Below are 13,781 nucleotides of genomic sequence, written 5' to 3'. Positions count from 1 at the left end.
TGTAGGACGGGAAATTCTACATCGAATTATATGTTCATATGTCGGAAACGGAGTCGGATTAACATATTGATAAGAAAGAAATTCTACTTATCGACGGCATCTAGGGAATTTTGGTGAAATAATTTCTGTTTTCTTAATTTGTCAAGACGATTCAATTTCCGACATACGAGGACATAATTCGATGTAGAATTTTCCTCTTTACACGATGGTTAAGTCATTTTTCATTGATCGATAGCAGTTCTCGAAAAAAAACGAAGAAAACGTCAAATCTTGCTGTTTTATCGAAACGCCGTCGAAAACCCTGTTCACATAAATGCAGCTACGTCTCGAATATCTTTAATTCAGACCCAATTTGACTGGACTACGTTGGCACCCTTTCTTCTTTATCCTCCTCATTCAAATCGCGAGAGAGAAATCGCAAGGAAAGGAAGAAGCGCGCATTAAACATTTAATGGATGCTAATTTTTCTTTTCTTTATTCTCTCTGTCGCAGGGGACATTACGCAAAAAGGATATGAGAAAAAGAGGACGAGGCTGCTCCAGCAGTACACCTCCAAACAGCAGGGTAAGTCCTACAGATTATCGGCATGACGAGAAAGGATCGCAAATAGTTATACTAAATTTTACTCACATTACCAAAAGAATTGAAAGAAACTTATTCATCCGCTATATTTCATATTTTTATTACCTCCATGGCTATCATCATAACATTCTGAAAATTATTTACAGTTATAATATCTCGTGGAAAAGCGAATTGACTCTTTTTATTCCACATGTCTTGATTTTTTTTTTTTTTTCATTCGAGACGTACAAAATACGAAATATTTTATCTATTAATATCTATAATTTTATCTATAATTTTACGAACGTTTTTTAACAATCGCGTTCCATTCTGTTTTTATTTTCTTTTCTCCTCTTCCGACTCCACACCAATTCGCTTTTGCACAAGAGGTGATTATTATCAACTCGTAGCAAATGTGAAAATTGAATAATTGCGTACAACAGCCGTATACTTACACCTTGTTCCCTCGTCACAATTCTCACACGGATAATTAAATAATTACACGAGAATATATTCGCCTTGGATTCCCTTTTCTGCATAATAATGTACCTACATACATATAAAAAGAGTTTTCTCTACGCGTTTATACATTACATACATACATGTATACCCATTTATATATTTATTATTATATCCACTTTACATAAAACTTTTTTTTTTATGCAATATGTGATAAACGATAACACCTACATACATATATATATAACATTCAAACTGTATATTACACATATATGTATGTATACTTAGTTATAGGCGGGCGAGCCGAGGCGAAGTTAACACGCGAAACGAACAATGGCAGATCTCTCGATCAGTGAGAAAAAAAAAGTGAAAACGCATTTATATTAATAACGCGGTGTAGTTATATTATTAATTTATGCATAAATTATTATTATTATTACATATTATATGTGAATAGTTATATTTCAATGTACTTGAGGTTTGAAAATAATTTACTACGTTTTTTCCTACTGTGGAATTGAGAAATTCCTATAGTTACTGTAAATTATATCTAAACAAAAACAGAAAAGAGAAAAGAAAAAAATTTACTCAACGCTGAACATTTTTCACACCTAATTGTTTTATACGTTACACTCATTTTTTTTTTTTTTTTAATTTTTATAGTGTATAATAACGGTTGATATTTCTCTTCATCTTTTACACTTTTTTTTTTACACACGCAGCAGCTGCATATCACATATTTTATATATACATATATAATCGCAAAGCGTACTGTAGTGTAATAATCTACGAACATATTCATCTGTTTTTAACTCGATTTCGTTAATTCATTCATACGCGAGTTGATTATCTAATATGTAAACACATTTATAATATCACATACATAGGTACAAGTATTTTTCAATAACACACTGTTATTTCATTCGCACGCCATATTTATACAAGCAAACTCTTCATGCTGCTTTAGCCTTGAAATTCAACACACACTATATTTATATAGTCGAAAAAAGTATGCACACATTATATTATCATATTACAGTAATTGACAAGTAGAAAGTTGGCTTTGTACCTGTGTAACATTTTATCGTTTACGGTATGTTTACTGCGCATATTTTATATACCTACCTTATACGTTTTTGCCGCAGCAGATTCATTTTATACTGTTTTGCAATCGTCCGTAGAACGTAGATTAGGTAGTTTATTATTACATGCGTAGTTAGTGTATGCAGTGTAAATTGACCAACAAAACCCTGACAAACGCATTTTAGCAAGAGAAAAATATGTAATAAAAAATCCGTTTCAACACGGGTAATAGTCAGCTTAAAGTGTTCTTACACAGTCTACATTTTGTATGATTTGAATACGAGCAAAAAAATTGCACAGATCCTTATATATATCAGATATTTGTAAAACGTGTGTATAATGGTTTCAAATTCAATTTGCATGAGAAAATTTCGAACTTTGCATCAGCAGCTGATCCTGTGGAATCTGCATGTATAACAATTGCGGTGCGGTACATGAGATTGTGAACAGTGGAGTAATTTGAATAAATAATTCAATATGTAGTGTACATTATAAATACAACCGCGTATCAATGTATAATGTTCAATCGATATGGTAGTTTAACCCTCTCTGCTATACAAGCGGTAAATGTGTGCTAAAACGTATAACGAAGTTGTTGCAGATGTAGTCACGTCGAGATACCGAAACATTAAAAAGGAAAAGATCCTTCTTCGGAAACTGATAAGACAACTTGATTTTTGCGGCAATCATAAAGTGTTAGAATAATTAGATTTATATATTAGATTTATGTCGTTGAAGAAAAAAAATAAATAAATCAGGTCCTGAGATTAAATTTACGATAAACCTGAAAATCAATCCTGAAAGTAGATACGTCCCACCTTCGAGGATTCTAGAGAAAGGTTTGTGGCTTGGCTAAGTGTCGGTAACGGAATCTGTACCGAGAAGCCTGCTTTACCTATCTACCAGCGTCTCGGGATTGATGTTAAAATTCTTTTTTCTCAACACAGTGCGCGCGTCACGTTGAGCATTTCAAAGCAATGAAAATAAGAAATAAATTCGCTACTGCTGAAGAAAATCCGTCATACTTTACGAACTGTCTTCTAAAACATATCTGCCATTGTCCGGTTCGCGTGTAGAGCGAACGTAAAAACGACGAAGCGTCGTTCATTATTCATTGATGAATGAGAAAAATTATCGCAAACCCATACTGTCACACCTATCCATATTTCTATTCGTGCCTTTCGCGTGCGGCTCTCGCAGGGATTGGTGGAGTCGGTGTCGGTGTTGGTGTTGGTGTTGGTGGGGGTGGAGGTGGAGGTGCGGATGGTGGCGGTGGTGCAGGCAACGCCGTCGTTGGGGTTGTTGGCCCTGCCGAAAGAGGCGGCAGTGGCGGAACCGGATATGCCGGAGGCGGTGGAGGCGGCGGAGGTGGAGGCGGACGCCCCCAGCCACGCGCCCGTCGCACTCAGCGTCGCGTCACACACTCGGAGAAACGCTATCACTCAGGTAGCTGGTATTCTCTCTCTCTCTTTCTCTGTCGCCACCTTTCTCCCTCGTTTCCCTCGCTTATAAATTCGCTCCTTTTCTTGTCTGCATACATGTATAATGTATATACCTAATACATGTTAGGTATCACATCATAATTTCTCAAATAGTGTCTTCACCGTGCACTGTTGTTTTACGTAGGTACACTTGGGGACAATGAATCTGAGACGGCATATTTTTTACACTAGACAGTTACGTTGGCGACACAGTGAAACCTACAGCGCCATCGTCGGTCGAGCGCGAAACAAACTCAATCTCAATAAACGTAACATAACCCATGATCGTCGAATCTAAACTTAGAACAGAATACGTGTCAATTCAACAAGTCATTATCCCCGCGGTATTCTAAGGTTAGATTCGGCGGTCATGGGTTATGTTGCGTGTATTGAGATGGAGTTTGTTTCGCGCTCGGCCGACGGTGGCGCTGTAGGTTTCACTGTGTTGCCAACGTAACTGTCTAGTGGAAAAAATTATCAGCCTCAGATTCATTGTCCCCAAGTGTACATTTATATGGGTATATTGATAATTATATATTATGTGGACCGTTTCTCCGGCTTTCGGTAAGATTTTTCGAAACGGAAAAAGTTTGCGTCGCGGATCAGCACATTTGTATTAATAATATATGGATATACCCGTAACATTGTATATTATACCTATATACCTATAGTTTTGTCGTGATCGGCTTTAATTTATCATACACGCGGTTGTCGCTTCGGTTTGTGTGTGTTCTTTCTCTCTCTCTTTTTCTCTCTCGTCCTCACCCTTCTTTCTCTTTCTCTTCTTCTGCCTTTTTCTCGCTATATTATTAGAGTTGAAATTTCCTCGATTTTCGAACCTCCTATGTCGGTTTAGGAATAAAATTAATCGCTGCAGGTAGGTTTTTACTCTTGAAACGCGTATAACGTAGCTTGTAGTATGATGTTAATTCCGAGGGGAATTTCACTTCTTACGATTAAACGTCTTCTGGCTGGTATACCTCCGTCACCCGTATAAAGCTGTTTCAATCGCATTCTAAATCACCTCGAATCACTTGAAATTTCATTTGAGAATAAGATACCTAATTCCGATATCAGGGGGTAGAAAAAATCAATTAAAAAAAAAATAGAGTGAATCACCCCTCGGTAGCTGGTATATATGTACGTTCGTGTAATATATTACACGTATTAAAGGCGTGTTGTTATTATTGTTAATCTTATCATAACTGCATTGTAGTTTTCCATTTTTCTTATTTCCATTTCAATATTTTATTCTATACATAAACAACAATGTTTAGTTACACATCGTAGTGAGTGTAGCTCATAGTGTAAGTCGTCGTTTTATCGCCTACGCGTATACATACGTGCATGGGTAACCACATACACTAATATGTCACGGATTATGATACATGTGTGTACAAAAAATTCTCCGAAACCCTTTTGGGCCAATGAGAACATCATAGAAAAAAAAAAAATTGTTAAAATCGAAACGGGTGCGGTACATGGGCTGCGAATTTGACGTGGAATGCCCCATATACATACATATACTTGCATTACAGTTTCTCACTGCGCGCACAGTGCAGGATAGGACCGAACATGTGTAGGCCATATTGCTGTATGTACAATATACGTACTGTTGTAAGTATGAAATTACGGTCAATCACTCGTTGATTGCTACAACAGCGTGGCTGCTAAGACGTCGTTTAATTTATACGTAATGGAGAGTTCAGCGCTATTTAATGTCTTTGAATGTAATGTATGCAGGCAAATGTAAGTGTATGTATTGTATGTATACATATATATATGTGTATATATATATATATATATATATATATATACATATATACATATGCATTTAGTTAGAAAAAAAAAAACGAAGTAATATTTTCTGTGCAATACAAACACATATAATATTAGATATCCGTTTCTCTTTTTCGAACTTCTTATTCGTCTTGAATCATAGTTAATTTTTCTGTACCGCGAACTAGTTTTATGTAGATAAATCAAGGGTTTAGCCACCGAAGCATTCATTGTTGTCATCCGTTACTGTAATCATTTTGCAAATAAACGTCTGTAATCCAACAGTCATTTTTTTTTTTTTTTTTAAATTGTAGTCATTTGCCACCATATCGTTAGTCATTGTGATTACAGTAATGACGAAATCTTCAAAACCTCGATGATGTGAAATTTAAAAATCGTGCAAATAAGAGATTTATTCGTTCCTCGTTTTTTGAAAAACAATAAAAAAAATATTGTAACAGAGAATGCTGTTAATCTTCCCGTCTCGCTGCTCGTTTTCAGCTAGGCGAAAAAAGTATGCACTGCACGTACTTTGGTATACATTATTTAACTCGTGAAAAAAAAATCACCGACGATTACAGATGATTACATATGATTGCTTTTTCTTTTTATTTACTTTCCTTTAACGCGGTAGTCATGAAATTTGTCCGCAGTCACATGTAATCAGATTTTTATACTTAAAAACGGGAAATCTTTTGCAATAATGAAAGATTTTCTTCAATCTTTTCTGCAGAGTCTTCAATAACTGTGTCACTTTTTTCCGGGTGGCCAACCCCTTGGTTGTAAATGTGGAAAACTAATCGTGAGAAATGAAAAATTTTTCCTTGTATTGTAATAAATTCTTGTCAAATTTAATCGAAAAATGATGAGAACAAATTGGGACGGAAATTTGTCGTCTTCCATATAAACCCAGCTCAATATTAATCATGTACGTGTGCGTTTTTATTTCTTAAAATTTTTTTCAATTTTTATTCAACGTTGTTAGTTTTTCATCTATTGTATTGTATACGTATACGTAAATGTCGTGTAAAATGAGAAATAATCAACTCGTCACGGTTGTTTTAATGTATGTGTGCAGCACATATAATGAGTCACGTAGCGATGCCGTCATAGCGATTCCAATTAATCGCAGTTCCTTCAACTCTGTCGTAATACAAATATACGTGTGCAACGTATGCGCGTACGTCCTTTTTTCTCTTCTCACTTTGTCCGTTTGTTTTTCGTATTTTCACCGTTATTGTCGATTTTACTTATTTCTTTTTTTTTTTTTTTCTTTTTCTCTACTTTTTCCACAATTCATTACAAAAAAAAAAATAGGAAGTAATATCAGGGGAAAGGGAAAGGCTGCAAAAATAGCGTCGAAGTGTGAAATTTTTTTCCCCGATTCGGATGCGGCTGATTAACTTCCGTTCGGTCGGTTTTTTTTTTTTATTTTTTGTTGCTGTCCTTTTTTTTTTTTTTTTCTCCTCTATTCTTCCGCAACTCGTTTTACCTGCGTTTGGAGACATATATTGCAAATAGGGCGCGTTCGAGTGCAAAGCGAATTTCAAATTATTGCAAATTGCGAATTGACACCCTGCGTTTGTATATTGCATGTATAATATATACGTTTACGGTCGACTTGCTCTGCTGCGTAACGGTATATTATTATACACGCTTTGAATAGATAATAATGTACATACATGTGTATACATATATATATATATATATGCACATTCATGATGATATATATCTATTTATACACAATTTAGAAATCAGTTTAAAGGTAAGGAAATATGTTTCTTCACGTAGGCGTAGTTTTCTTCGAATCTTATCATCACACGGGGAACAAATTTGTCACGCTTTGTACGCGCAATTTCTGTGCAACGGTATCAAGTTTTCACATTATATTGTAATACGCTTCAACCTTGATGGATGTATAAGGGGGAAAAAAAGAAACAGCTAGAAGAACAAACTTGACGCTGACGGGGGAGTAGAAAAAAAAATTAAAAAAAAAAAAAACAAAAAAATTAAAAACGAACAGACGGTGTAATGTGTCATAGAGAAATCCTGTTATTTTCACTCTGTAATACAGATATGCTACTGCAGAGTGATTTACAAACAGATCAGATGTTATGTTAAAACATACACGTTTATATTAGAATGTTTGAGAAAAAAATAATTTACCATTTTCCACCCCGACACCCTTTAAAACTGTTTTGTTCAGGTTGAAGGAAAGAATCTGTGAAAAGATGAGCTTTCTATCTTATTTTTCACTTTTCTATATTGTATTATTTTATACTTACGTTCATCGCGTTTGGTTATTTATCATCTTATCTGAGAAATCCGACTTTCAGTCATTTGAAAAACTAGGAAAAGTTGTACAAAGTATTTTCCAATGTAACTTCCTGAAATTCCCTCCTCATCCTTCTTCTCCCACTTCTCCTCCCGTAGCTTGCCTCTTTCCTTTATTTGTCACGTTTATATCTGTGGTATTGAAGTAAATGTAAATCCATGTCACGTCACGCGTCATATCCATGCATCCTACGTTCCGTTTTACACGTTGATTATCATCGGTACAGTTCGCATCGCTGCAGACAATAAGCTCCGTTAAAAATGTGAATTAATGTATTACTTTACCTAATAATATACATATATATATATGTATATGTGTGTGCGTGTGTGTATCCGCGAAAACATTTTTCATCGACGATTATAAAAACGGATTATTGCAACTAACAGGATTATAAATGTTCTACGTATCTCGAAAGAAGAGAGGTAAGGACATAAATTGATCTTATTGAGCCAATTCTTTTTTTTCTCTCTCATCCAAAAACCAGTTACGTCAAGTTTCTCATATCCGTTATTTTTTACTCTCACTATATTTTGTAATTCCCGGCTAAGCTTTTCTCTTTTTCACGTGCGTAGTCTCGATTGAAAAAAAGAAAAATAATCAAAAGAACAATATTCACAAACAGAAATTCATTTCTGTAAATCGTATTGAAGATAAAATATATAATTATTAACGATTTGGGAGTGAGTTTGTAAGATATATCGTATAACGGATAAAAGGTTTGCCGAAAAACTTGACGCGCCGTGCTCTTTTTTTTTCTACTCTCTTTTTCCCTCCGGAGTTGTAAGAAAAATAAGAAATACAAGGGAAATGTAATGACTGTGTAACAATAATGATGCAACGATACGACTTCCTTCTTAGAATTTTGTCATATCATTATTATATTTGATAATAACGATACATATTTACATCCCATGCATTATGTATACACACACATACACATTATATGCATTTATAATACCTACCTTATATACTTAATCACTTACTTGCTTACATCCGTTTCGTTACGAAAAGCTACAGGATGTCGAGGGAAAGTTTTCAGACATTTTCTTATGTACGAGAGGAGTAAAATCTTGAAAGTAAAGCTGCTGCAGATGTTTATATACTATATATATATATATATGTGCGCATATGTATATGTATATGCGTGACGAATATTGTGAGAGGATACAATTTCTTATCTCATTATGCCTACTGTACAATTTCTAGGATGGTAAAACAAGCGCGCGCCTAAGTGCGTAGAAAATTGTTCTCATTTGACCCTGGTTCTCCGAATAAGGCACACCTAACTATTTGGTCATAGATCTTACCGATATGTTATCCGGGTGTCCATTATGTGTTTCTTTTACCGATAGAACGGCCGTATAATTTATCCGAAATTCCAAAAAAAAAAAAAAAGAAAGATAGTGTCAACAGAATGTATTTTACATTACAGTATACCGGAATAATCTCTTGAAATTTGAAAATCAAACGCGCATGCGCGAGTTTTATCGGCTGTTCGTGCAGGCTGGCCAACCCGAGTTTTCAGCTGTCAAACCGTTTCTGCCGGCGATGCAGTTGATACGAATTTTCGAGGTTAGAATCTTAAATAATTGAGGCGGTGACTCGGAAAGGTTTGGGAAGCATTTGTTATCGGGTCGGAAAGTCGATTCTTCGAAGAACGGTCGGGATTTAACGCTTACGCTTTTTGAAAATTCAAACGTAGACATTTTGCGTAGGTTGGCCCGCCTGCATCGCAGACAAGATTTCTCCGACCAATGAGATTTAATTATTTGGCGCATGCGCGGTTGATTTCCATGTTTCAAGATATTGTCCCGGTATACAATACTGCATATAAGGTTAATAATGTAACAAATATCGTCAACTTTTATTCTAAACTAAAGTTTCAAATGAAACGCTGTATAAAATATGTGTATCGTGTGTATCACGAATTTTCCCACAATTATTGTGATTCTTAATTTTTGTAATCTCAGTTTCGAAACTGCTTATCTTTACCGATAAATAGAAGTCCTGGAATCATATCGCTTTTTTTTTTTTTAGAAACGAGCCGGAAATCTTATTGCACTCGGTAAATTTATTTTTATCTTTTTTTTTTTTTTTAACCGCCGACGTCACTTAAGAATCGAATAATAATCACACCGGCTGACCGAGGGTGTGGATTACTCATAACGTACGGTGCATTCCACGTTTATAATCGGCACGATTGTAAAACAGTGACTCATACAAAGTACAACAATTCATACATTTTTTCAACTAAATGTAGCCCTGTAATGAAATTTGCATATTTCATTTTTTTAATTTATCTGCACTAATTCTCCGAAATATTCTCACAATTAGATTGTGAGACTAATGAAACGTATGCTTTTACAGAAATTCGAGAAACTAAGATCTTCTTGATTGATACAAAAAAAAAAGAAAAAGAAATAAAAAAAATAAATAAAAAAATATTCACCAAATTCGAAACGCGCTGTCGAGTGATTTTCCTGCAAAGTTTTTCTCAAGTCAGATCGATTACAACCGGAATGCTCCATTTCGTTTCTCCCCGGCTAATCAGCAGGGTGTTTTTTCAACACCGACTTCCTCCGGCTATTTCGCTCCTACCCCAGCAGATATTCGGCTCTCTCTCCATTAGCGGATTGGCCATGAATAGAATAATAGAGGCGCAGACTAGGATGCTAATCGATCCTCACCTCGGTATCAAAATACGGATGAAAACTGCGAATTGCTTAGTTAAACTCACCCGCCATTCACGCTTATTGTAGATTAAATTGGCGCGGCGATATTTCCGGGAAAACGAGGAATAGTCAGGGAATTTCGTCCATCGAGGAATGTCAAGGAAAAGTTAGGGAATTATGATGAACCATGCAAAAAAGCGTAAGTTTTTTTTTTTTTTTTTTTCTTTAAATAGTTTTCAAACTTCAGCTATAATGCTTCGTAAATTCAGTTAAATTGATTTTCGGTAATCGTATTGTGCAATTTCTAATTATTTACGAGATTAGACGAGTAAAGTTAGGGAATTTTGTGTGAAACAAAATGTTAGTCACATTGTAAATGCGATCGCAATTTGTTTCTTTTTATTTTTCCTTTTAGATTGTACGACACTTTCGATAATTATTGTAGATTTTAATCTATAATTTAACGTTTTGCAGCTTGTGCGATTTGAAATTAGCTATTTGGACAGTCAAACGTAACTTTTTTTCAATTTTTATACAACAACTGCCTGAGCAGTTGAATTCGATTCTTCAACACAGTTTCTTGTTTCTTTCGTTCTTTCCTCAATTTTTTTTTTATCCTCTACTTTTCGTTCACCTTTGGCGGCATAAGAAAAGTATTGGCTACGGTCTCAAATCACTTTCTCTAATTTCAACGAATCCTTACGTTTCTAAACATTTAATTCGAACCTCCGGTTATACCGGAAATGAATCGATTTTCAAAGTTTTACCGATAAATTTATAAATTTTCCTTCTTATTATTTTCTCCGAGTAAACGATTATATTTTTTCCCAGTTTTTTTCAAAATGTTTTTTTTTTCCAACTTTCTCATTCAAAACTTTTTCATTTGGCTGCCAAGTCCTGTCGGTTTAAGATTTTTCTCTCGATCATTTTCAAGATCGTCGCAGAAGTTTTTCGGACAGATCGACAGGCCTTTTTTTTTTTTCTCTCTTTTTCTTTCACGGCGATGAAAAGTATCGGGGAAAAAAACTGGTTTTCCGGCTTTATTCTATAATCGGTAACATTTTCCGATAATTTTGCAGTTGGCTTATGCAGGCCGCGCAATTATCGCACTGACTGCAATACGGTAGGTATTACATAGCGGGAAATCGTTCAGAGAATAGAAATTCAATATAAGTAAGTAGAGATTCAACAAAAAGTTGCTATACCTGTATACAGCTATCCTGTACCGTATACCATGTATAGTGCGTGCACGCGTGTTTAAAGCGTAATCGTTTAACAACCGCGGGCTGCGGTCAGAAGAATAATTTACAACCCGGTATCAATTCCTTTCGACAAACTATACCTGCATATTGTGTATGTATATGTACATGGGGCATTCCACGAAGTATCGATCAAAATCGGAAATCGATATTTCCGATTTCATCCAAACCTTTTTCTGCGAAAGTACTGGTCGAAAAACAACTCTTTGATTTTTTTTTTTTCCAAGTTTTCAATCATTCGTGTTCGAGATTAGTCTGAAAAAATTTGGAAACTTCCAGGAAAATATGAGAAGATTTTTTCGCATCCCGGAACTAATTTTTGAAATTTTCCAACCTTCGCTGTGATGAATGTAAAATTTTGTGATATTTTCTAAGAATTTTTTTTTTTCAAAAAATCACCTCTTTGTTTTCTGACCAGTACTTTCGAAAAAAAAAAATATTAAATGAAATCGGAAATATCAATTTCCGATCTTGATCGATACTTCGTAAAATGCTTCATATACATTGTAACATCATTTATTTTTTTTATACATAGTATTGAACACTTTTAAAAAAATTATACTTACCTCTATTCTCGTTTATTCGTTTTGTTCTGAATTCAGGCTGCGAGTATTAATGATTTTCAACAACCTTGCTTGACAAGTATACGTATAACGATATTCTATGAAAAACTTATGTAGATTTAGAATAGATACGATGTGGGTATAAATATTTGTGTTCATTGTTGCGTTCTGGTGGTATCGCGGGTTGCGGTTTTCTTACTGTATATACTTACATTTCGTCACACCGTCTGTACAATTCTATATATTATAAATATACGTAGGTATAATTATTTGGTACATAATTTAGCAATTATAGAATTTCTTACGGCGATGGTATTGTTGTATCATATTGCATGCACAATGATGCACGATTAAAGTTTGTATATATATACAATATATGTATATACAAATTTCGCTGTAGTTAATTACCTACGCACACCGTATTCAATAATGTATGTATTATATACAAAAGCAGTGGTGGTGATGGTGGTGGTGGTGGTGGTGGTGATGATTTTTAAAGAAAATATATATTACATGGTACTTAACAACGTAAATAAAAATTTTTAAATGAGTGGGAAGGATTATTCGATATTATGCAACAGCAGGAATGAATTAGGGTTCTAATTATTATTTTTCTTTTTATACATACACAACTAATGGTGATAGGAAAAAAAAGAATAATAATAATAATAATAATAAAATAAATATAACACGATTTTGAAAGGCGTTTTTATATCTACGAGGTGATTCAGTTTTAACTTTGAGCTCGAAAGTATGATTTGAACAGTAATAATTATGTTCGTATATACGTGATGAATTTTTTGTCGAGAACAATAAGAACAGTCGTAATATATAGAAATAATATCGAATATACGTAAATTTCATTATTACATTTATACGTACGTATAAAATTACTTGAATCACTTCGCGCGGTATAATTTCCCGGAGGTTTTACAATAAATTGTCAAATCAGCGTAATAATATTGGTTGAATAATTCTTGCTTTCCGGTTTTTAAATAATCGTCGTTGCCGCTGGTGCTGCCGTTGCTGTTGTTGTTAGATTGTTGTTGTTGTTGTTGCATGCAGGAGGCCGTCTGGCCCCAGGAATAGCGAGTCCCTCGGGCTCCGCCGGTTCAGGGAATGCTGCGAATACAAACACGGCAGCTGCCAGACGCGGAAATCGAAGACTTACGCGCAATGAAAGTCGCTACCATTCCGGTGAGTATATGACGTAAAAAAGAGAGAAAGAAAACACAAGGAGTGAGAAAACAGAAGAGACGAGAGAGGAGATGAGGGAGATCAACGATTACGAGCGAAATTTTATCATTCGCTGGTTTTTATTTTTTTTCTTTTTCAATTCAACCCTTTGAGTCACATTTCCGTGCCGACTCAACTTTTGTAACAAGATGCGAAATCAGATTTTGAGAATTCAAGATGGTGGAGGAAAATTTCAAATTTGATCGAATATGGTCAAAAAAACTCTATGCAGAAGTTTTCGGGATCGCTGATTGGATTCGCTGTGGCGAATTTTCGAAATCTGATTTCAGATTCGTAATTAGCGATCCTAAAAACCTTGGAACAGAGTTTTTTCCCCGGATTTGATCGAACTT

General features: G+C 34.9%; 1 protein-coding gene across 8 annotated transcripts in view; it reads left to right on the top strand.

Annotated features, from left to right (window-relative positions):
• Positions 1–13,781, top strand: part of LOC124297548 (disco-interacting protein 2) — a 44,402-nt gene that overhangs the window by 16,903 nt on the left and 13,718 nt on the right. For 3 of the 8 annotated variants that reach the window (XM_046748701.1, XM_046748697.1, XM_046748696.1), the window contains exons 2-4: positions 493–564; positions 3,304–3,549; positions 13,258–13,389. In XM_046748701.1, coding sequence (XP_046604657.1) covers positions 493–564; positions 3,304–3,549; positions 13,258–13,389 — 450 coding nt within the window. The remainder of the gene's footprint in view (positions 1–492; positions 565–3,303; positions 3,550–13,257; positions 13,390–13,781) is intronic. The other 5 variants (XM_046748703.1, XM_046748702.1, XM_046748698.1 and 2 more) reach the window with 3 other exon arrangements.

The sequence above is a fragment of the Neodiprion virginianus genome, chromosome 2, assembly GCF_021901495.1.
Source record: "Neodiprion virginianus isolate iyNeoVirg1 chromosome 2, iyNeoVirg1.1, whole genome shotgun sequence".
Taxonomy (NCBI): Eukaryota; Metazoa; Arthropoda; class Insecta; order Hymenoptera; family Diprionidae; genus Neodiprion; species Neodiprion virginianus.
This window is presented reverse-complemented; position numbering and strand designations above follow the sequence as displayed.